The sequence below is a fragment of the Apostichopus japonicus genome, chromosome 4 (genome assembly GCF_037975245.1).
Source record: "Apostichopus japonicus isolate 1M-3 chromosome 4, ASM3797524v1, whole genome shotgun sequence".
Classification (NCBI taxonomy): Eukaryota; Metazoa; Echinodermata; class Holothuroidea; order Aspidochirotida; family Stichopodidae; genus Apostichopus; species Apostichopus japonicus.
This window is the reverse complement of record NC_092564.1, coordinates 26,791,709-26,817,490: the sequence shown is the minus strand read 5'-3', so window position 1 is coordinate 26,817,490 and position 25,782 is coordinate 26,791,709. Positions and strand designations below refer to the sequence as shown.

The 25,782-nt window shown below is 36.7% G+C and overlaps 1 protein-coding gene across 6 annotated transcripts in view; it reads right to left on the bottom strand.

The window, feature by feature from the left end:
* Positions 1–25,782, bottom strand: part of LOC139966987 (adenomatous polyposis coli protein-like) — a 64,122-nt gene that overhangs the window by 24,096 nt on the left and 14,244 nt on the right. For 4 of the 6 annotated variants that reach the window (XM_071970533.1, XM_071970535.1, XM_071970537.1 and 1 more), the window contains exons 3-4: positions 24,161–24,302; positions 5,526–5,640 (exon numbers count right to left, since the gene is read on the bottom strand). In XM_071970533.1, the coding sequence (XP_071826634.1) occupies positions 5,526–5,640; positions 24,161–24,302 (257 nt within the window). The remainder of the gene's footprint in view (positions 1–5,525; positions 5,641–24,160; positions 24,303–25,782) is intronic. The other 2 variants (XM_071970538.1, XM_071970539.1) reach the window with 1 other exon arrangement.

Below are 25,782 nucleotides of genomic sequence, written 5' to 3'. Positions count from 1 at the left end.
ATGTCCAAAAGTGGGTTTCCTGATGATGTGGGTAAAATTCAAGTTAATGTGTTTCATAATGATCACAGTATCTAAGATAAATGACAATGCTGTTGGATTTTGGATTAATAAATCAAAAAAAGGAAAGAACAGTGTTTTAGGCAGAAGAGGAAGGAGAGAAAGGCAGAGTTCTGCATCTCTCTGCATCAAGCAGTAATCCCCCAGATTTATCACTTGTCCAAACAATTTCAAACTAATCCCAAATGAAAATTACCATCCATCTCTTCTAGAAATGAAATTTGTGAATAATTCAAACAACAGTAACACTTTACAGACATCTCCCAAAGAGTTATTGGCACGATGCCAAATGTGTTGTCAATCGATTGACAGCGTTGCCACCTTTCTTAAGCTAAAGTTTAGAGTCTGTTTATGTACACCTGAGCACAGCTGTAAATTTAGAATAATAATTATCCAAATGCACATTGGCTACTTTTGCAGTCCAAGTTTTTACTTTTATATATATTTTTTTATATGTTTTTTTTTTTACAGCCAACGAAATGTCCATAGTCACAATGTTTGTCAATGTAAATATAAATGACAATATGATGCATTTTTTTAACCTCAAAAACTTCCCTATCATCTCGTACAGTATAGTCACATATTTCAGCTGACATCACTTCAGCAAAGCAAAAATGTAGACGAATTCTATCGTTAAACTGGATCCTTTACTATGTAATGAATTTTCTGTACCTGCCACGGTGACGCAGGCCCATAAACATTTATATCCAGCCATTAAAAGATGGACAGATCAAAGACCGAATGATTTACCAAGATATCAGGTGAGGGAGACTGGATCTTCGTCCAGACCATTTCAACGGATCTAATTACGATGACGAGGGGCCCCTGCGAGCTTTCACACCTGGTTTTTGCGTTTCATGATTATTAATGGCTTCCCCGTATCGTAGTGATCGGCGCACTGCTAACATAAATGCACACCTCCACTAGGTGAGAAAATTTGTCAAAGGTGTCCATTAATCTCCCGTCCTGTTTATCCTATCATCGGCACTTTTACCTTGACTACGCCAGCAGCTAGGTGATCTGGTCTTAGTAACGTGATGGGGAAAGGTCAGTTTCCCTAAACTGATATTTGCTATAAAACTGGATTGATCAAATTAAATAAAACTCGTTGGTGTGAAAGATATCCTGAACGATGGAGCTAAATGAGTGAAACGATTATCGAGATCACTCAGTTGAAAAGGGTAGGGTACGTTAAGAGACGTTTTGATTAGTGAGGAGGCTGCCCACCTAGGTAAGAATCAAAGATTATAAAGAATTTATAAACAGACACAAGTGTGTGAGTGTTTTTAATGCCATGATACTGAAGTGAACTATATATTATCATATTCTAATCCCTTGAGTAAAACTCATTTTGGCATACAGGTCACTCACATATGAAACTGTCATTATATGGAATAATGAGAGTAGGCCTTCCATTTTTAATTTTCAACATTCACAATTAGAGTTAATGTCATTCTAACTGAAGGGAGATGGCTGTCACTTGGTTTTTGCAAAACGGTGGTATACATTGTTTTCAAAACATCACTTTGTTTAGGACGTGACAGACAGCTTTCTCATCTTCGCAATCTAAAAACTGTGTAAATTATTGTAGTTTCTTGACATTAATGTACGACAAAAAGAGCAAGGAAAGGGGGAGAACAAGGTGCTACACTAGTACTATACATACCCAACGGTAGGTTCAAAGGGGGTGAAAGGGGAGGGACAATCTAAAGTTAAACTGATCGATCAATTGATCAATAATTTAGAATGTAACCACAAGCGACATACACACTACTGTACTTCCAGGCCCTACAGCCAGATTGTGTGTTAGCAAACCAGCCATATTGTGTACATGGAAATCATTGATGCTAAATCTCTAATTTATACAGAACAATATTGTGTATGTGCAAATCATTGATTCTTCAGCTCTAATTTATACAGAACAATATTGTGTATGTGCAAATCTTTGATTAGTTGCAGCTCTAATACATACAGGACAATATTGTACTCTGTTAAAGGTTCAGCACTGTGCTATAAACTTGACAAATCTCTCTCTCTGTCACTCCTCTACAAACTGAAAGTCAAGAAAAATATAAATCGTGACATTTCCTACCAATTTTAACCCATTTCATTAAAAAAAATTGTAATTTTGTTCCTGAAATATCCAATAAATCACATTTGCAATCTATTTTTGTTTCCAGAGGAGCTGTTCAAGTTTTGGATGCAACAACGTCTCAAGGGTTTTATTGCTTTGCTCTTTAATTCGCTGGATTTAATCCCAGGCATATATGTAAATCACTTTTGAAGTTACTTCTCCACTGCGAGTGTGTATGTATGTGTGTGTGTGTGTGTCTGTGACTCATCGGGGAACGTTTACATTTGGATGGAAGTGTGTTTACAAATTTAAATGAATACATAACTTATTTTCAATCAAAGTTCTACCACTATACAAGTTCTAGAGAGATAACGAGGTGCCACTCTGACTCCATTTAGGCGGTGGCGGTTCCACTCCTGAACAATTACAACATCCATCAGTACTGTCAGCAACATCAACAAAAGTATTGAGCTGTTAATTCAAAGCACGATGAGTATATATAGAGTACAGTTTCAGTACAGACATTTTACCTTCAGGAGCTACTAATGGCAAATAACACACGTACATAAAACGTACAGTGTTTAATGCACGCTCAGGTATCAAACTTTGATTGATTCGTTTGAAAAGAATGTAAAAGTACCAGCTACTTCTAAGACCTTCTACTTCTAAGACTGCAGAGTTTGATTATAATTTTTCAAATGACATTGCAGTTCTTCAGCATGATAATAGAATTATGTTTATTATATATCTACTGTAGAACAACACTTGTACGTGTTCATTTTACTTAAGAGGTCTGAATCGAGAGAAAAATTTTGATAAACAGTATACAGACCTATCTAAAAATATGACTGGTACCATGTCAAAGTAGGAACCTGAAGGGGCTGCAGCATCTTGCAGCATGGCTGCATAGGATATATGTTTCACACAATAGACACTTAGGGTCTATTCTGTTGTTTTTAATTTCCCAGTTGGTTTTCCACTGTTCATATTACTTGTATTAATTTAACTCAGAATTATAGAAATTAAAAAAATATGTATATCATTTAGTGGCAGAACCATTGTCATATGAATAAAACAAGCAAAGGTAATTAGCTCAGTAGGCTTACAGCATTGCTGAAATCTATTCATCGAAGTTACAAATAATTTTGGACGGCACAACATTTGTCCTCCAGGTGTGCGTGATTGATGTGCAGATAACTATATTGTTGTACGACTGTCGCTGGTATGTTACAAGTAAATCATAAAACCTTGTACACACGAAGCCAGTAATCATGACAGGCTGCTTACAATAACGATTGCAAATAATTTGGAATAATTTAGATTTTATACCCGTTTATAAAGGTAATCATATTATCATACCATGACAACTTGATATTCAAGGCAATTGTTACCCTAAATTGAGAAATGCTTATAGATCTGTGCATTATTTCACACTGCAAACTGTAGTCTGTCGCTCAATATAAACCAGTAAACATACCAGCTACAGTACCCTGTAGGTAATTTATTACCTTGGCATTTAATGAGAAGGCCAGTGTTGTATTCATCTGCGGGTATACAGTCACCACATCAGGTAAAGTTACTACGAATGTCTGGCCTAATTCAATGATACTAGTCTGTACATCAGCCTTTCAGGAATTCAACATGGTCATCATTAGCAGAGATGCTAGGCAGTTTAAATTAATCTAAAAATCTGACTCATTTTCATCCACAGAGTGTCGTTTCTGTGGAACAATTTTTTTTATAGTACTTTTTCTTTATCCCTGTTAATGTTTTGGATATCACCTAGTACACGGTTGCTCTGATTACCAAGGCCTTTGACGGCTTTATGGCTAATACTGTACCCATGGTCCCAGGTCCCGTGGTTAAGGGTACAATTCTGGAGGATTGAAAAAAGCAGACCATCTTTTGGAGTTCCTCAATGGTAGCCACAGAATATGAATAATTCAACCCAAATTTGCAGTTTTAAAATTGCAATCATCTTTTTTAGGAACGAAAAAGTATCTGTTCGGTATGCAGTTTTATCTGAAAAATTCTGTATAAAACTGGATAAATGTTATCCGTATGTTATCCATATATTTTCCATAAATGTATGCAGAGATTTAGATGACATTGATGTCACTTTAACTAATCTGAGAAGTCTGTTCAACGTAATCAGTTGGCAGAGGTTGAGAATTTGTTCTTGAAATCACATTCTAGAAAGAAAATAAAAATACTTGGCTGTGTCAATAATTGCAGTAACAGTTTTTAACAAACTGGTGGATGTACATCAAATCTAGGTTTGCTATTAGTGTAATATCTAACGGTGCTTTTGCATTGCCACAGACCCCTTTGGACAAATACAAGGCCAAAAGAGATATTTTGTGCAATTAAATGTATCCGAGCATCCCTATGGACATAGATCTCACTGTAAGAGTTATGTAAATGTTAGCTGTTTGCGTTCTACACTGATTAAAATGCAAAGTAAAAGCCATATAGTATTCACAATAGCAATACAAACACCCTCGGATCAAACTGTTTTGCAGGACACATGACACAATGCAATGTTGAATACACAATGGTTTTTTACGTACTACAGTGTTCAATAACAAACCTGTTCTCCTTTCATCCATTTAGATCCCCAACCTTCATCTCGCCCCCCTCCCCACCCCTTCAATAGTGGAAGACTGACCAAATAGTCCATATAAACTGGTAAATTACATCTATTCTGTGCAGTTGTTGGCCAGCAACTGTTCTCTGCACCTTGTAATTTTTTGTAAATCAAAATTTTAGCAAGTGAAGCAATAAAGACATTTTCATAGTAAAACATTTGTCAAGAGAAACCTAAGATGGGCTTACACTGTTTCAAGAGTAGATAATTTCCATTTTCCAAGTTCATCAGCATATATTCACCTTTTGGCACAATGCCAAAAAAACATTTTCAAAGCACCGAACGTGAGGTGTGGCTTACATGAATGCTTCATTACATTTATTACCGATATTACTGTAATGATTCGCTTGGGTATCTGTCTTGCTTTGGGTTGAGGAAAAGAAGAGGGTAAAAACATCAACGGAAGGGGAAAAACAAGACAAAACAAGGACTGAAATAAAGCCACCCACTTTCAAAATACTCTGTGATATTATACAGCCCATGGCAGAATGTTTTAGTCTATATCTAGCAAGTCCTATATACCACTCTAAAACAATCCCTAGTAGCAAGGACATTACAGGAATCTTAACACTGACTGCATGCTAATCGCTTATAGTCAGTCACGTTTATTCTGCAGCCCAAAGAATGTTCAAACGACTAGCGCAGGGTAAAAGGAATTACCGTGCATCATAATATGCACATATAGAAAACATAAATATACCACGAAGGAGGAAACCTTAGGTTTACGAGCAGATTGTAATACCCTACCTCTCTTTCTCCAGCTCCTGCTGGAAGATGAAGACATCTGACAAGTGATTCATCTCTGGTTCCGCTCCAGGTAAACTGCGAATCCTGGAGGCAGACGGTGAACCGCGCATTGTTACTGGAGGGAGAAAAAAGGAAGAAACCAAGAAGGGAGAACGATTAACCATGATTGCAATGCATGAATAATTAGGACCGTCAGAATGGTAACATGACTGACAGAAGTATGATTACTATGCTCGATGGGGTGGTTTTTAGAAAGGTTTTGTGTTGTGAGAGTTGAATATACCATACAGTTTATACATTTGCTCTTTGTAAACAGTGTGCACGGGATAAACCAATTCCGGGGGACGAATATATATATATATATACCATACATTAGCCATTTGTAAACATAGGCACTACTGAGGGATGAATATATATATAAACCTTAACTCTTTGTAAACAGTGTGCAGAGAGTATAGCCACTAATGAATATATATATATATATATATACCATATATTCATTAGCTGTTTGTAAACAGTGTGCACCAAGTATAGCCAATACTATGAGGAATGATGAGTGGCAAGAGCTTCAATGTGAAAATTTCTCCGCTGAATGTCAACGTATTGAATACAGAAGAGTTTAAAGCAGCCTATCATTGTATGAATATGCAGGAAGTGACGTAAATATATGTATCTAACCGTATTTATTCCACATTTCATCAGATTCTCTCAAGTAATTAGTGTAATGCGTACATACAAACACTACGGTAGGTTGCAATTCTTCTCGCCAAACAAAGGAAGCAATTAATCTGAAATCAGCCTATAACATGAGACTATTGCCCGAGTTCTAGATGGAAAAGTAGGTTAGGCTAATAAAACTGCCATAAAAGCTTTGATCGGGACCTATAATATGCTCAGAGACAGGCTTCCTTTGAGTGATCAAACATCTGTTTCTCTGCTGTGTAAGTTAGGACAATCTATGAGCATATTTTGAACTCAAGTGGGGAGAGGAGAATGCTTGTTGCAAAAAAGCAACCAGCATCTATAAAGCATCATTATGCAGCACATCTGGATGGCCTAAAAAAATTGTAGTAATAATCACGCAATCATCATGATGTACTTTTTTTGTCAAAATTTTGGCCAATTCGCAGAGATCCAGCAGTGTTCCCAGCAAAATAATAATTTAGCAAAACAACGCATGAGCAGACAGGTGTATTGACCTTTCCATTCAGTTCTGTACGGGTGCGTGTGTGTGTGCTGGTCACATACTGTATATACTTCATGCAATCACTACGCCACCCACCATTACGTAACGTCTGTGCCAGAATAAAGTTGCCTAGCAGAGCGAGCTGTTCGAAGGTTACATTCAACAATTGTCCTTGAGTCATTGATGGCTGTGGCAGCAGTTGAATCCATGACTGTACTGAGTCAAGCCAAAATTGTTCCCTGTGTAGGCTACATTGTTTTCTAATACACGCCTATTACGCATTGAGGTTCTTCACGTAGCCTACCATTAAGACCCCCAAACTGATTGAAAGCTATGAAGAATACTAGCCAGCTTCATTATATGTTCATACACTATACATGAAGAGTGACCCACATATACACTCCATTATCATGGGACGAAAGCTCCACGGTGATACGAAACAGAATGACAACGTTCGAGAGGCCCCCTTAAAACTTGAAATGTTGCCGCTCATCATGAAATTATTTCCATTACCATGGCGATAGGATCTTCCAAAACATTTTATATAAGCTGTAAGTAGGTTAATGAATGTTGAAAGGCTGTTTCAAAATTGGTAGAGAAACAAGGTTGATTAGCAACTGCTAGGTTTATACCCCAGGGGAACGACCAACCAATCGAAGCCTAAGTTAATTTCTCTCTTTTCGTATAAAGATACTTGATCTCTCTTCTTCCTTTTATGTCTTCTTCTGGTTTTTCTTTTGTTTCCCTTTGTCTATTACTTCTAGGGGTACGACCAGGCATTAGTTCCGTATAGATGGCCGCTTTGTCAATAACTGACGTGCAAGGGGTACCCTTCGGGTTGACAAAACAGTAATGAAAACATCTTTCAATAGATTTTGTACTGTGTGTAGAATTCATGGAATTTCTAATACATTTTTGGCATGTTCAAGCAATGCTTTTTTTTTTTTAGCATTAGGCCAGAACTGCCATTCTATCAAGCTTAACCTTAAAGTTGATAATCTGTAGTTATTGTACCAGGATCTATTGTTTTAGAGGGAGACCCTCTATTATTTTACAGGGATATTGTGCTGCTCCAAGCATCCACTAATATAACTACCTGGGTACAGCAAAACAATGTGGAAGTGACAGGTAAAGTCAGAACTTTCCATAACGTCAGACAATCATCGTTTGGAAATTAAAACCTTTAAACAGTGGGTTGGTCTCAATTATAAGGGAGGTAGGGAGACAGGAAAATGGGGGGGGGGCTGTGGAGAATGTTTTACTTTACAGCCAAGGAACATACATTTGATTCAAGAGAGATACATGCTAGCCATGAAAGGGAAGGGTGTATCACATGATATTAAGAATACGTCCAGCATCTTCCTAAGGAATCTGACAGCTCCATTTTTTGTGTGGAATATTCAAAATATAAACTAAGAAATTTGACCTCAAAATGACAACATGGTATTGTCCAGAGTACTTTTTGTTGCCAAAAATTACTCCACAAAATTTAGAACGTCACTATGCCTCTATCAAAGCATGTACAGTGTGTTCTAGCATCTAGTTTATAGACTAAGAGTAAAAATTATTCAAAAACCCCAACCCCCCTCCCCTGCAACTCTCATCCCTTAAAACCGTAATTATATGTTAAGAACATTTTTTTTTAAATAACAAATATAACGCTGCAAAATATGAGAGTACCGGGCCTACCCGTCGTGCAGTTAAATTCATTTCCATGACAGAGTAGCCCTTATGCTGTTACATGCTTACAAATATTTTCAAGATATGTATCTACAGAATCTTTGTTGAATTATTATACAAAACTGCAAAATTTATTCTTAACCCAATCAGTAAGTCCCCAGATTTCTCAATACATATTTTAGGCTTCATACATAACCAAATCATAATTTTCCAGTAGAAGACACACCGACAGAAGCAACACTTGAAACACTGCCTGCATTCTGCCGAACGTCGTTATAGATTTTAAAGATCAGAGTGGACTGTTTTTGAGTCAAGATCGCCTTTACTGCTCATAAGACCACAGAGCCGCCCGACGATAAATTTAATAATTCTACGATGAGTGAATAAAATATTCACAAGTTGATGAAGATTAGGGTGAGTGGAAAGGTCTATCTGCTAAGAGTTTAAATTATGCATATCTTTCAATGCAGTGCATAGGTAACGCTTCGTGACTACACTAGTACTGCATAATTCACACACTGGCTGCAGGGAATCATTTATAGCATCCAATTAGATTTCTGTTTCCAATTTTTATCGATTTCTGTATTCGATTAAGTCTTTGACTTCCCTTAACAACCAACTGTAGGCTATAAAAGAACAGTAACTGAATTTCAAATATTTTGCAAGAAAGTTGACAATTGTAACGATTAATATTATAATTCTTTGACTTTTTGACATTTCTTCTAAGTTTCCTTCAGTGCAGTTTGGGATTCTTTAAATCTTACAATAAGTAGCTGAAAGCAGGGAGTTGTTATGGAAAAACAGCTCCCTGCTGAAAGGGTATCGCTTAAATATTGTGACACAGAAACTTGCTTCCCGGCCATTTAACATATGCATACTTTGTGCCTGAATCGTTTATGATCTGATAAATGCTAAGGGTTAATGGCATGTTTTCTTATGAAACTTTGCTTAGACAGAATATCATATTGCTATGTGCACCCCTAATTAGCTCATATGCTTGGCTTGTCATGCATAATCGAAACCAAGCAAAGCAAACCATCATTGTAGCCTTATAAGGGTCAGAGATTTTCTTAATGAATAATACCCCCCAACCCACCCCCCCACCCTCCCTCAAACAGTTACAAAATATGATTCTGATTTGGTAAAATCATGCTTCAAACTGTTCCATCATACTCATGAATAATGATGACTTGAGCCAGTCTAAAGCATACATTTATTGAGCCTCTAATTACTGAATTTACTTATTTTTTCCCCCTTTTTCAATCAGTACTTTCTAATCTGACTATAGATTTGGACAAAATGCCAGTTCCCTGATATTGACTTTTAAACTTTGTAAACATTCGAAAAAATAAAGCAAGAGTTTCTTAGCTTTTCTTTCCTTTTTGTCCGAATTGGGATATTTATAACTAATCCTTCAATTGTAGCTGGTGAGCTCAAAGCTTTATCATTTATAAATACACGAGGGTAATATGTTTTTAAGACTGTGCCACCTATTGCCAGTACTGAATTGATACTGACAGCTGTACCTATAAACCGTCAACCAGGTGCAGTATATATGAGATAAAAAAAACTGTGCAACTTCAAATGGGGATGGATGGTGATACCAGCCAAGAAAGCTACATACAGAACTCTGATTTCACAAATGCATTGTTGGGATTCCGACAAGACCATTTACTCTCTGAAACATCTTTCAAATGGTTTGGATTCGTCGTGGATATGTCAGGCGTCGCTAAACTGAGACTTCAAAAACCGTGGAGTTCAATTAGTCATTTACACTGTAATACAAATGGGACTCACGCCAGACTTTAGAAGAAGCTGTAGTCTCTTGTGTTAAAAGACCTAGCTTTTTATTGTTTGCTGTCAAGGGGTACAACAGAGGAGGGCCTTAATGGTAAAAAGCTCCCTGGTAAAACACCAAGCAACCTGACCTTGGAATTTGTGACTTGGACAGCATAACACAACAAGAAAAGAATGAGAATTACATCGAGCACTTTGCTGACAAGATGCAAGTAGGAAGGATTGCTTTCCAGTGAAAAAAATAAATAAAAAATCCAGAATCTAATACATGTATCCATAATACAGTCCTGTATATATACACATCCGTATAGCAATATATTAAAATTAGCTGAGAGAATGCACACTGACTCTCACAGCAAGACAAATGGGTCAACTTCTTTTTTTACTTTTCTTTTTCACAAAGTTTTGAATCACGGGAAATGTTTACAACAGACATAACCTAGATGCTATCTCTGCATAAATCTTCAATAGTTTTGTGTAACAAGGCATAATTGACAGACCATTCAGGAAACATGTATCACAATTAAAATCAAAAAAAGAAAGTAGGAACTCAGAGAAATATTTGATGGAATACGTTAATTTGATTAAAGGTTCCAAAGGAATCTTTTTAGACCAGTTTTCAATTGAATTAATCTTCACAGATTTTTGGGGGCGTGCGGGGGAGAGAACATGAGAAGGGTCATAAATGTTGTAGAAAATTACTGTCATTTTCTAGGTCACTTCTATTCTTTCAATTGCTTTGTTTTATAATTTCTTCTACCTCATTCTGTGGCTTAAATTGTTTATTTCTGACAACTTAACAATCAATCCTAACGAATCAACTTCCAGGTTCAAGCCAAGGCTCTGTTACTTTGGGCGATGACGGAAATTTATCCACATAACTTATGTACATATGTATTGTAACACTAGTAGCTGTGTGTTTATTTTTTCTTTCACATAGATCTGGTATCTTTCATCAGCATATAATTTACATCTTTTAACAGTCTAACCAGTCAGCACCACACAGCAGGGTATATCTCAAACATTTGACTGGTAAGTAATCCACCACTGTCTGTATTAAAACACTGACTGTGTGTGTGTGTCTGACAGAATCAGGTCTCGTCACAATATGGCTGAACAGGTGACATAACATGGGTAGTTAAAATACCGTAATTGTGAACAGACAACACTGAGTTACTGTACGAGTCAGTCAAGAATAGTACAGATATTTGTACAGTAATCCAAAAAAACGTACCCAGTTTAGGAGGCCATGAACTCCGATACCTTCCTCCTATACCTCTCCTACTTGCCTGCCAACAGCTTTTGCCAGATAGTTATTACAGGCCATTTTTCTAATGGCCTGTAATACTTAAGTAAATAGGAGGTAAGTAGGAGCGAAAAAGACTGTACAAAGTCATTTAGAGTACAGACCAGGGTGATATGGGGGGGGGGGAGTGTAACTTTCACACTAGGTCTGGAGCAGGGGAACTGATCTGGAACCGATCCTCTGTTCAAGTCCAGATTAACTTCCTGATATGAAAACTCTTGCACTACGGATGTCACTGCCCAAGATTTTTCATTCTCCCTTCGGGAGGGGGGGGGGGGAGAGAATCAGATCCAGAGTTTGAGATCCAAATAACAATCTGTGTGAAAGCTAGGTGGATCACTGTGACCCTAGATCATGATGAAATATAAGGTCATGTCCTGTGTATTGCCCTAGAGTTAGAGCCCACCTAATGCAATATATAATGCATATACTGTATGCTAATGCATAATTTTTCTGTGTGCTTAGCATTTTATAATAATCATAATCATATAGTCATAAACAGGCAATCTGTAGTGTCTTTCTACGCTTTTCTAATTATACTTAAGTACTTTCCACATTTGCAATATTGCAATAACATCCGGTCTTTGCTCTGGTTTTGTGGGGTTTTTTTTGGAGGGGGTGGGGGGGGGGCATTTTGTTCTTTCCTGCAGAGGGTACACTACCACAAGTCTATGGTTTTGTGACCACATCATATATATATGAATATGTTATCTCAAAACTGTGCATGGTTAAGAGAAAAAAGAAGAGCAAACATTTGAATAAGAGCTGAAGAATATGCAAATATTGACTCACGACACCAATCTGCCATCGTCGAGTAAACAAACTCATAGATATATGATAATGAAGGGGGGGGGGGGAGGAAGCTTAATGTAGAAATGACTAGAAACATGACAGCTCTTGTCAATGCAATGGGTCAAATGAAACACGATAAGAAGGGTTTGCCTCACAGCAGCTGTTTATTAAAGATTGGTGGAGAAATCCAGCAGTTTCACCAAACTTACCGCATGTAATACTTGAAAAAGATTGCAGTCTGATCAAACTATGAGACTGGCTAGATTGTTTCAACAAAGGATTGATAATTAGTTGGAAAATAAAGATTCCAATCAATATAGCTTTTAAGTATTAAGAGGCAAAAATTAAGGCGCTACATCAAAAGTAGTCAGGATGCTGAGGGGGCTGCAGCATCCTGCAACCAGGCTGCATAAGGTGTAAAACAGAGCAAACTCCACCTATTTGCAACTTAGCCAGTGAATAGCCTGAAGTTTGAGGTCAGCTGTTGTCTTCAAACAGTACGCTTCAAAGTGAAGAGTAAATTCAGGGATACATTCCGGAATGCTCTCACCTGCCAAGATAGCTGGGTACAATATAGATTGAAGGACTGCATTCTACAAGTAATAACAATAATGGTTAATAATGGTGAAGTTTGGCTCATGGCTCTATACCATTCCTTACATCCAAGCTTGGTTTATGTATCCACTGGATGAGTGGGTGCCAGGGTGGTACTTTCTACAATCATCCATCTTCTCCCCCCCCCACCCCTCTACCTTCCATCCTTCAGGCTAGGTATAGAGTACAGACATTCATGGATCTATGTTACATTGCATATTATATAAAGAGACTTGACAACCAGGAATGGGTCCATACATGCCACATTGATTGAACGTAATCGTTTCGATTGATTGATTGATTGGCAATACAATATAGATCATCAAATCAGGATGTCCTCACTATCAAATGTGAACGCAATATCCTGTATTACCGACTCCCTCATCACAGTTAGTTTATATGAAGAGGGGTTCACGCTACACTGCTTAGAGTGTAAGCCCCAATCATCTTCATTGTTATTGGCAATCCTGCCAGTCAAATCAAATTAATTAGTTGTCAGACATGTTTGATGGCTATGGTGAAATCACTCACATCTTCAGCAGTCTAATATAGATAATGTTTAGATAACATCTAAAAGAGGTAAGCCCTCAGTTTGATAATAACAATGATTTACTTAACATGCCAACTATACCATCCCTAATTGAATATTGACCAATCAAAAAGGGGGGGGGGGGTATGTGTGTTGTCATGGTGACTTTTTCTTCCCTTCACACATTTCTCAATTGTTGACATGGAGAAGAGGCTCTGCATGCCCAAATAACAACCAACCTGATTACAGAAGGTGAAAAGGTATCAACAAAAAGGATTCTTCAGAAATTCTTTGATTCTATCGCTTTTCAAAGTTTTTTTTCCCATATCAATAGCCTCACAAAGAAATGGAGCTTTGAGACCAGGAGAGTAGTAGCTCCCTTTCAGATACTGTGTACAGGATGGAAGCAACAAAAAGCTAGGCTAGATGTACTAGCTGCAGATTAAGGTTTTACTGGAAACCATGACAATCTTAGTTTAATACCCCTGGAGAGTAAAGTAGAAATTTTGTTCCCCCCTTCAACAGCTCTAAATTATAACATATGCTTTCCTATATGTTTGAAAAGTAGCAATATTTCACCGAGTTAATCACGTGACATTTTTTGGAAAAATATGTGGATCACAATCTATAACCTAGGATTACAATGTCAAGAGATAAAAGTATGAAACATTTTTATACTTAAGATGTGTATATATATGTATATGTATATAAATATATATATATACATATTTATATATATTTGGCAATGCATCATGGGCTTAACCATGATATCAAGTATGTCAACACCAGTGTGATTAATATGGCAAACATATGTTAAGAACCCTCATCATGAATAACTGAAGTTAATTAACATACTGGTGTGCAAAACATATGTACTGTAAGGCCTGAAAAACTTGAACTTTTAACATTTCACAGAAGAGTAAAGAAAGTACATACAGTACCTAGCATTATTTCCAACAGACAAACAAAAAGAAAATTTTTCTCTCCGCCCTTCTGTATCGCGTAGGCTGATAACTTTAACCAATTTTAGATTACCCAAATCACTCTAGATATTGTTATGTAACCCACTTATTCACCTACCCTATTACGTAATATAAGTTACCATTCAAGTCTCCGAGTCTTCCGATTGTTACGATCCCAGATGCGCTCACGCATTCTACATAACTGGAACTCGCCAACAAAGTGTTTCTGCGGACTTCATGAATATTCATAACTTACTGGAACATTCCTTTACACTCCGGGTATAAAAGCCGCAGACGCCCGATTGAGTGCCCTCTCCATTTTCTCCGTTCGTTCCGTTCAGAGGTTGTCGCACCTCTGATGGTTCCTTGGCTTGATTACTGTGCCCATATTAAACACAGTGAATATTTAACTCTATACTTTTGTCGGAACTCGTACCTGCTACACTCTAATGGATTCTCGTCGCTCTACCTGAACTTTATCTACATCCAGCCGAACTACTTCTAAACCAAACCTGGACACTATCCGCCTAGCACTAAGGTAACTCAAGAAATAAGCAGAAACTCTCCCCCCGGCTCTCGAAGTCCAGAAAGACGTTAATTGAATTAAGAATCTATAGTTATGTATTATGTTCATATTTATACTTTGTTCTGCCATGTAAATAGCTTATTAAATGCTTAAACTTACTTCCATCCTTGTGTTCTCCGTTTTATGCCACGTGATCTGTTCTCCACATTAAGTATGAGAACGGTCACGTAACAATATGGTATCTAGAGTAAAAGTGCAGAAGATGTGAGGAGACAGGGTTCTCAGAGTCCAAGAACATCTGCTCTTAACGATTCACTAGCACCCAACAGACTGAGCAAATAGACAGAAAAGTCCTCAACAACATCCCAAGCATACTTGCCAGTCAAGCCAAATGTACTATTAATATAATCAGCTACTGTCTGTACCTACCACAATGACGATGTACCCCAATTTTAAGCAAAAGTCAAAAGTTAACAACACTATAAATCAACAGTCAGAAGGAATTGAGTTGCATCAGATAGAAAAATGCAGTCCCACTCAAATGACAGCAAATAATGATCCAGAATCTTCAACTGCCCCCCCCCCCTCCATGTCCCTCCTCCCTCAATAAAGAAAATTATATTAAAAATTGCAGCAAATTTTCCAAACTGTATTTCATCTGCCAGGAGATCTGACAATCAGATCTGACAGGAGAAGGATGATGATAAAGACCACTATTCAAAATTGAACCCAAAAAATCACAACATTTTTTAAAATTATTTTGAAAAGTTTCACATATATCCTGATCGAATACATTTAAGTGCCTTAGGTTTTCTTGAAACGTTCTGCCAGAAAGCAGAACCTCAAATAAAGAGTGTCGTTCCATTTGATACAAAAAAAGTCTATCAAAAATGACAACAAAAAAATATGCCATATGGTCAAGTAGAGAGAGAGAAACAAATTTAATCAAAAACCCAGTAACTACAACAACCTTTAAAAATAAAATAAGCCATGACAAGCACAAATCTCTCAAATTATTCATAAACTGCCAAACATTTGCCAAATTGGCAATTATGATCTCTCCGATTGGCCACTAAAATCTATCAGATCGCCTAATAACAGTTTAAACTGACCACAATGATCTGACAATCTAAAGTACAGTTTGTAGTTCCTTTGTGCACCAACCTCCATGTATTGTAAACATTTCACACCATGGAGTCTTCAATATCAAAACAGAAAAAACATGCCAGAAATACTAACAAGTCCTTCACCTCATGCTAAATATCTGGTCATAAAATGGCCACTAAAATCTGTCAGAATGGCTGGCAAACAAACCATTGACAAACAGTACAAGTCCACCAACACATTGTGGGTTTTAAACTTTCAAAACATTCAGAAAGTAGCATTAAATTCCTTTATTGAATCTACAATTACTTATTGTATCGATAAATTCTCATGTTGGAGTTTGAGGTTCAAGTATTAAACGTGAGCACGCTCACTTTAACAACCTCCACATTACTAGGTTTAATGGTCCCATATCACTACTACAATTTTGTTTAAATAGTTTTTTCCCCTGCTTTTTTCATATTATTGTTACATGAATTCAAAGTGACATGCCTAACAAATCTAATGATATCAGCAACTCTGAAGAGGAATGAGACTCGTCAGTTCTCCGGGAAGAGAACGATTAACTTCCTCTTGCCTCATCCGGCCACAACAATATTGCGTGTCATGCAGAGCGCTCGGCGGGGAGCCCGATCGGCGTTAACAAAGTACAGTTTGCAGAAGTTGCCGTAGGATGAGGTAAAATTATGAGATTTCAAACATTTGCAGCAAAAAAAGAAACAAGCATTCCATCTCTGATGACTTACAAATTCAGTGAGCTTCTTTTGGGTAACATTTGTAGTAATCCCTTGTGACCGAGACAATTTGATCTGAAATCAAATGCCAGAAACATTTCAAAATATTCAGGGTAAATTGGTCCACAACTGGGGGGGAGGGGGGATCTGGATGTGATATATGAACTGAACTAAACTCTTTCCCTAAATATGTCAATAAAAATTTAAAAAGACATCATTTTCAGAGCTCTGTGTCATTGCGATAACAAAGTGCATGTTATTTTTTGGAAAACTTATTTTAATAAAGATCTGTTACACATCAGCCATCTGTGCTATATGGCTGCACCACGTAAATATTTTGCTTTGTCCCTAAAATTTTATTACCTTTAATACGGTATATTCCTAAGAATGTGAACTAATTGATCAGATTAACAAGGAAAGAAAATCATTTGAATGCTAAGTGACTATTCCCGTTATAATTCTTTATTCACATCTGTTTTGTTTCTTTACAATATATGCTAATTTATGGTAATTATAGAGAGTACAGGTTGCTATGGTAACGACCTTGATCAATTTATCACAAAGTGTGTGAAATTCTTCAAAATTGTAAGGAAGATGCAACAGAGATCAGAACAGGCCGAACAGATCCTATTGGACACTGAGATTACTTATAAATATTTTGCCCTCGGAAAGAAATGGTGTAGGGAGGTGGGGAATGATTCAGCCCCTTGGCTTCTAAGTTCCCTTGGGGTCAATTGACATTTATGAACACTGCATAATAAATATAGCAGACATATAGCATTATCTTCTTATGACACAATCACTGCATTTTTTATTTTGAAAGGAAATCATCAATCAGATGAACAGCACAAGCTAAGTGTATTTCCCCTTCAATGGATTTCGTTTCTTCTTTAGGTGTTTCCACGCTGAGCCGGTAATCATGACTAAATATTTCTCTCTGGAAGTGACACATTTGTCGCAATCCACATCCTGTCTTCAAGCAACTTTTTTTTTTTCCCCAGCAAGTGATAGGATGATTTAAACTGATATTTTCCAGATACTTAATACTTCCCACAAATTGCTAACAATAGCACACTTTTGCTTTAACAATTTACAGTATTTTTCAATATTTTGGAGAGCAAAGCATGCCCAGGTTTCTTTCAACAGAAAATGATGTTACCACTATCAGTGGACATCAGCAAAAACAGCTTTCTAGTTATATAGGGTGCCGACAGTGTGCCAGACTACTGGAAAAAAAGGGGAAAATCCAACTTTTTCACTTTGTAAGAAAGATTTCTATAAAAGAGTTGAGATCAAATTGCTTCGAATGGAAACAAAAACTTGATATATCATCCATAAGTTTGCAGACATATGTTTGGCATATTTTGCACAAAAAAACTGCTGTTATGGAAAAATTCTATATTCATATCCTGCAAAGTTCTTATTCCATGTGTGAATCATCGAAAGTTACGGTCGAGAGGATCTTGGTGAACCAGAATCCCAACAACGTCTTCTCAATCACTAAACCAGAACCAGTGCTACACATCCTCCTTCAAGGAAAACAGAGAACGCAGTCAATGCCCAGTGAGCAATATATAATGACTGCTGCAGAATTTTCCAGACGAAAGTCTTAATTCTATGCATGCATCGTTAACAAACCTCATTAACGACGCAAGATGCTGCCAATAAAAACAGTGGGCAGGAAATAGTTTTGATGGTGTCAAATCATTCAAAGCAAAATTAACTCCTAGTTTAATCCTGAAAAGACAATAATAATATTTTTTATAAAGTTTTTTAACAACAAGTGTGAGTCTACTTGAATCTCACCAAGTGTATGAATGCGAATAAACTGGCTTTGTATAACTGTCAATGAGGGGGTATTACCTAATCATAACAAGATCATATCAAAAGCAAACCTGGAGACCAAGGAAATCACTTGCAATTGCAGAAAAAAGGACGACTGCCCCGTCTGGGGAATGTCTCGCCAGTGATATAATCTACTGTACAGGTACAAGGCAAAGGTCACTACTGGTCAAGAGACAGCCATATATATCGGTCTGGCTAGTGGAAGCTTCAAGGTACAACAACCACACCAAATCTTTCCACAACGAATGTTACCAAAAAGAAACTGAGCTCTCAAAACATATCTAAGACTTAAAAAGAAAGAAAATCGATCACTCCATTTCTTGAGTTGCAACGCGATGGAATAGCCTGTTTATGCATCTAGCTCTGCACCAGTTGTATTAGGCACTATACTGCTATTACTGAACTTTATATACTATATATATGTATATGTATATAAACTGTACAATGTGCAGTATGGTTGTTCATTAATTCCACTACATTGAACATACATGTAGAACAAAATACACTACTGTATGTGACACTAAGGCTAACTTCCTACAGCTACGGTAGGTTCCAGCAGGTAGTCCCAAATTCTTCAACCTTTCCTTCGCTCTCAAGGTACCAGTTTATTTCACCCTGGGATCCCTTGCATTTTGAATGGCCTCCATCCAATTACTTGGTTCCTTGTATTTTGACAAGCACTTTAAATAATATTTATGATTCCTTTTTAAAGAAAGGCACTTGAGAATAATACCTAGGGGAAAAAAGGGTATATATATATCTATATACATACATATATAGTACAAGAAATCAATGGAACCAGAGTAATGCATGAATTTAGGTCTAAAGGGTAGTCAGGTTATCAATGGATAGGGATACACCTTTGACATTAAAACAATATTTTGACGAAGAAGTCAGCAGTTTTGTCATGGGATAAATAATTCTATTGAGTTTATTCCAAGATTTGTTCAAAGTCTAACAGATTCTGACTTCAGGTTATTTCTATACGTTTTGATCTGGGTTTTTCTCGAAGAAAGCTGAAGAATAAATTGGATATAGAAGCTCTATATAGATGTATATTATACATTTCAATATATACCCTCCACCTTAATATGAAATTAATATTAACATATAAGAAACGTCACTTCTCTTCTCTTACTTTTTTCTTTGCTTTTCTGTTCCTCTAGTTTGTTAATTTAATTCTGCCTTTATTCTGGCCTTTATTCTACATTACTTTCTTCAGCTCTGCTACACTTCTTATGGTTTCATTTTTGTGATGGTTTTTTGTGTGTTTGTGATTCTTTTTTGCTTTATAATTTTTTTTTTTTAATTCAAGTGAAACAAATTGTACTGTACTTTGGTGCTCTTTCTTTACAAATGATTCACCACCTTCTGGAGACAGAAAAGGCTTTCTTTACCTAGTTGTTATTTACACATTGGACAAAACTCCAAGCAAGTTGTCCTTAAACTATGGTGCCAAATTTCATCACTTGATACTACAGGCATGCTTTGATACAATAAATGAAGTCACAGCTCATGTGTTTTCAAGAATTTTAAAAATCAAAAGAGGGGATCGAAGAACAGTATAAAAAATTCTTACTTATTGTGCGGTGTTTATGAATGTACTGTACCAGACTGTCCTGGTAGCAACTCTATGTTTATTTTAAGCGCTATGGTCATCAAGGAACCAATCAGAGTTAATTCTCTTTTTTTTGGGGGGGGGGGGATATTCTCTGTTAGGTCTATACAGCAAGGTTTAGGAATACAGGGTTTGGTTTTGTAATTATTTTACATTATGAAAAGTTCATTATGCATATTTAATTTCGATTATGGCATTTTTTGATATAAATAAATGAAAAATGGAAAACTGACTGAAAGTGTCACATGAACTCAATTTCAGGTTTAAATTCCATGGCTTTGTCATCAGCTGCTGTGAGCATCTTGAGAATTCTGCAAATTATTGTGTTTTTAGGTGACTTTGTAGCAACATTAATGTACTGAATAAAATTTACATTGCAGAGAAAGCAATTGCCTGAGCATTTTGAGAAAATTGAAGTTATGTGGGCTGTGGGAGGAGAAGGGAGAAGTGAGGATGGGGAATACACACAAGGATCCTTTTTTGGGGGCGGTTCCCAACCCTCTTCTACTTCTCGAGTAAAAAGTTAGAATAGCAACAACAACAACAAACATATGTTGTGATTCAACTGAGTTTATTTAATTACTAATGCTGAAATATTTTAAACCACAAAGTCCTTACACACTTTCAATGGCGCCAATGTTGTGAGGCTTCCCTATTTATTTGTTATTGACATAGACATGAAAAAAAGAAAAAAAAGAAGATGGCTCCAAAGAAGCTGCCTCAGAAATTCTATATTTGCAGTTGTAAAGGTCAGCATATAAACTCTCCGTGACATATCACTGTTTCTATTTCTCTTCAGAACAATTAACAACAAAAGATTCATTAAAGAGCAACACAACAATGCAAGGCTATTCTTTTTTTCTGTTCCTTTTTTATTAATACCAATATAAATCGGCAAACAAGAGTTGGCTGCATGTCTCTGCTTTGAAGGACAACGGCTTTCATTTTCGGACGGAAAACCAAGCTCTTAATTCGATATGAGAGAGGCAAGATCTCAATCTGGAAAAAAAAAGTTCTTCATTAAATGATACCAAGGTCTCCGGAGGTAATATCCATCTATTTGAAATCAAGCACAAGAGGACACTTTGTGAAAAGGATGACGGAGCATTTCCGATGAGTTGCGAGTAAATTATGCGGTTCTTGTGGCATCTAAATCCTCTCAAATGTAGAGTGATTACTTTTTAAAACTAAGATTTTGCACAAATTTATCTTCCATTTCTGCGGCTTACGACAGGAGCCATTATGAAAATAATATTTGTGAAACTAAACATATATACTGCAAGAAGTAAGGTATTATGACAGATTAATTTTGGCTCTTCTGAATTCTTGAGAACAACTGAACAGACCAAAGCTTTACTGACCACAAGAGTTTTAGTTGCCATTAAAATTTCTGAAGGAATTTTAACAAATAACCATGGTTCAAGTTATTCTTCCAAAGCAGGGCAAATTTTTAAGGATATTCTTGCTTCTTTTCTGGTTGTGCCTTGAATATCCATATATTTGTTTATTTGGTCGCCCAAACAGAAAATTTGGTTGTCTGAGAAAATATAGCAAAATAACAAAGAATGACCAATATGTACACTGTAAGAGAGATGTGTAGGTTTGGTGAGTATGTTGCTAATCTAACCTTACTACCTTTAATGATCATTATAAGGTGTACATTTGTTACAGTATGTAGTATGCATCAATCAGATCTGTTTTGAAATATAAAAAAATGTTACAGGTCTCTAATTTTTCACCACTTTTCTTGACAAGTGCTAAAGATATTTGAATAAGCACATTAAGAGTATTAATATACAATGATTTTAAAATTCCAAATCTTTGGGTGGTACTGTAGAAGGAGTGGGAGGGGCTTCGACTGGAAGTGGCCGGTCGTAGAGGGCATGTAGTGTAAGAATGGTCTACAGTTCACTCTAGAGGAAGAGTGCTAAGGTTGTGAGGAGACAGGTAAGCTAGAAGTGAAGTCAACTAGAAACAACCAACAGCAGTGAAAGGAGTCATTTATCCAGTATAACATCACAAAATGCTATGCCAAATGGTCAAATTGCTATATACAAAGATGTATAGTAATGTGTTATATGTGAACCACTTATTTTTTTTTCAATATATGAGACAAACTTCAGAGTCATCAAAAAGTGCTAAACAAAATTTGGAAAACTAAATTAAATATTTCCTGTTCCTGTCTATGAATATTTCCTGTGATGCAACTCTGAATCAAGCCATAAGATTATATCAGCAAATTTGCTGCAGACAGTATTTAAAGAGCCCTAACAAATTTAGTATCCTTGTGAATCCAGCATATGCCCAACTTTCTCCATTCCCAATGACAACTTTTTGTCGCCAGCACTTCTCAAGTTTTGTTTCCAGTTTTGTGCGATCGTACCAGCTCATCTGATCGCCGAGCATAAAGTTGTTACTTTTATTATGTTCTATGGTCACCCTTGCTATATTTCTTGGCCTTCTTTATTTCCCCAGCCTGAACACACCAAGACATGCATCTGAACAAACAACCTTGATTACATTTCATCAATAGTAGAGTAAAAAACCTAAATTAAACTGAGGTCACTTTAAATGAAAGAAATTTTTATTAAGCAAATTTGACAAAACCATGTACCAACTACAGTAAGAGTGACTACTCCTTAAGTAATGCAAATGCCCTGACCAATCGCTTTCAAAAAATTATTATCAAAAACTGAGAACAACAGAAAGACAAACGGATATATATATATGTAATTTTCAAGCCAGCTGTACAGAAGGGAATGGTTGTTGGCATATTTGAGATACCACGGCACCACGGCATGAGTCACTGTCGCAGCTAACCAGCTCTCTCTCCATGCAACGCTCACGCAATCCTATCTCTTTACCTCCGGGCTGCTTTCTCTCCGTATGTTTTCCTTACCATCCCTCACGTTCTCCGATTTCACATCAGTTTTACAAGTTGAGGTCGCGGACAACTGGTAGCTAATAACAGCGGGGGAGTGTCATTAAACGATTGACAAACTAAAAGGGATTTTGATTCCTAGTTTGGCTTAATGCTGTATCATAAGATCGGAGCACCACTGGCAGAGATTACTGCTAATACCACAAAGAAAGGGGGACACAATGGTCGCCAGATGTACAGTAAGTAGGAGAGAGATTTCCTAGCTGAGAGGTGACATAATGTCTCAGATTAAGACATCAATGTGTGGAAGATTTGGTAGACATTGGTAGCAGTCACCACAACAATGATTAGAATCATGAAAAAACATGAACTTACACCTTTTTTTTATTTCGAGTCTTGCAAAATACAATCAAAGAAAACAAAGTAAATAGATTGCAAAAGTTGGAAGCCACTTTGTTATACTTGTTAATTGCTATAACAGTTTCAAAGATTACTCAACTCAACTGAAACTAAATGTATACTGTCATCTTGTATGATCTAGGACAGAACAGTGAGAGTTACAGAACGAAAAGACAAAAACACCGATGTGTACAGAAAGAAACAAGAATGGATGTTAATAGGTCAAGAACTTGTTCCCTCAGTAGTCTGCAACTGGCACATTCAGCTGTATGGGCCGAAAGCTTTTTGCAGGCTAAAAATTGCTAGATGTTTTCAAAAGTACTTGTACTCTTCCTATAGAGGCTCTGACTCTCGAAAATTATTCCCAGCCACTGAGGATGATTAAATATTCAATTTAACCCCTCGTTGAGGGAGAACTAACTTTAGTGAGGCAGTAAAAATGTGTGTTGAAATGTAAAGCATGGGTGACCATAATTTGACTTTCTAGCAGATTTGGTGATAATACTGAAAACCTTCAAATTCATGTGTCTTCTCTAGATATTGCATTCAAAACTACAAATTAGTTTGGTAACTATTTAGGACATTTTCTCTGCTGACATGATGTTCCCATACTATGAGCAGGATTATCCATGATATTAGCTTTAAACCAAAACACTTGACTTTGATGAATTTTTTGACCTACCCTTGACTTCACTAGTCTTATGAGCTGCCATGATATCTTCCTGCATGGACTGAGTACTAAAGTGTAGTTGTAACAAGGCATCTTTCATGGAGCTTGCTTCTGTTTCTAACTGGCAGAGTTGATGAGAGTTATCCTTCAATTCCTGAAAAATGATTAGATGGCACAAAAAAACAAATTTAACCCGAGGTTAGGTGGAAGTTAGAATTACAATTAGTTTTGGAAAAAAAGTGCTCAGATAATCTACTGGCTGGATTCTGGAATGAGATTTGAGTACCTGACCTCGGGAATACAATTTAAGTCCTTGACAGCACTACCTAAGCTAACAAGTCCATACTGTATATCGAGAAAGCTAACGTTTGTAGCAAAATTACAATCCGTATTTAACCTTTACTTTGACTTTTTCATGTTGAAATGAAAAAGTTGCTAATTGATAATGAGAGGTTTTTCGTGGACTTACAGTTAAAGTGTAGGTATAGGTGGTGTAAGCAAAAAATGTTAGGGTTTATGTGCAAACCTACATATGTAAGTTGCATTAATGATGATTACTTAAATGAAAACAGGCTCCCTTTAAAGTGAGGAGAGCTACAGGCCACAAAATTCAGCCAATTGTCTGGCTGAATTAGGCCTGTTCTATGCTGTAACATTCTACCAGTGGCTTCTTGGTAGGCTAGGTAAGTGCGTTAGTGTAGTAGGGGACAGGTAAGAGAGGAGTGAAGTAAATATAATGAATCAACACTATAAAAAAAATATATTTAAAGACCATCTTTACAGATCAGAACAAGTAAAGAGACCAACACCTTAATCTTGCAGTGAAAATGTGACCCTCTTTGACTTACACCAATTTCTGCTTCATCGGTTAATTGTCAATTATTAACCCTTCGCAAACTTTAATTAACCAGCATGGTATGACTAGCTCTTACATAACGTTATGCTTGAAAGAGCGCAGCAATTTCAGATTAAATATCTATTCCATGAACCAGAACCACAAGCATGATCGAATGCATACAATTTTACCAACTTGCTAACAAATTCTACACGATGTTTCCCTTTCTTCTTAAATCTATATTACTATTTATTTAAATATCCGCTTGAATGTAAATTGAATTGTTTAAATCTCTTCTGCCAAGTTGAACACATCATTATCATCATAATTTTTTTCCTTTTTTTTCTTATTTTTAAATTTCAAATTGTAACTATTAGGCCTACAGTATTTAATATCTTAATATCTACAGTAGTCAAACATCAGATGCAGGTGGGAAGGGTAAATAATGACTAAGTATCCAGCACACTTCAGGCGTTCCATGGTTCCATTTTGTCACGCCAGAGTGTAAACAAATCCATTCACACAGTTTCCTCAGAAGGATGTAACATTTTAAAATGACAGTATCAGGTTTGTCCCTCTAATACTAGCAATCAAATGGGTATAAACAATCGCTCGGGTTTTGTTATTCTGTAATTTTGTCACGCTGCATTGACAAGATGTGAGTGCCCAATGGCGTGATGTGCCTAATCGTTCCAGATGGTTTGCTGCGAGTAAGGATGACTCACGCGCTGTACCAAGCCATCGCTGTCAAATTTTAATTACTTCTGCGCTTTGCTCCCAATTTTGTGGTATTAGGACC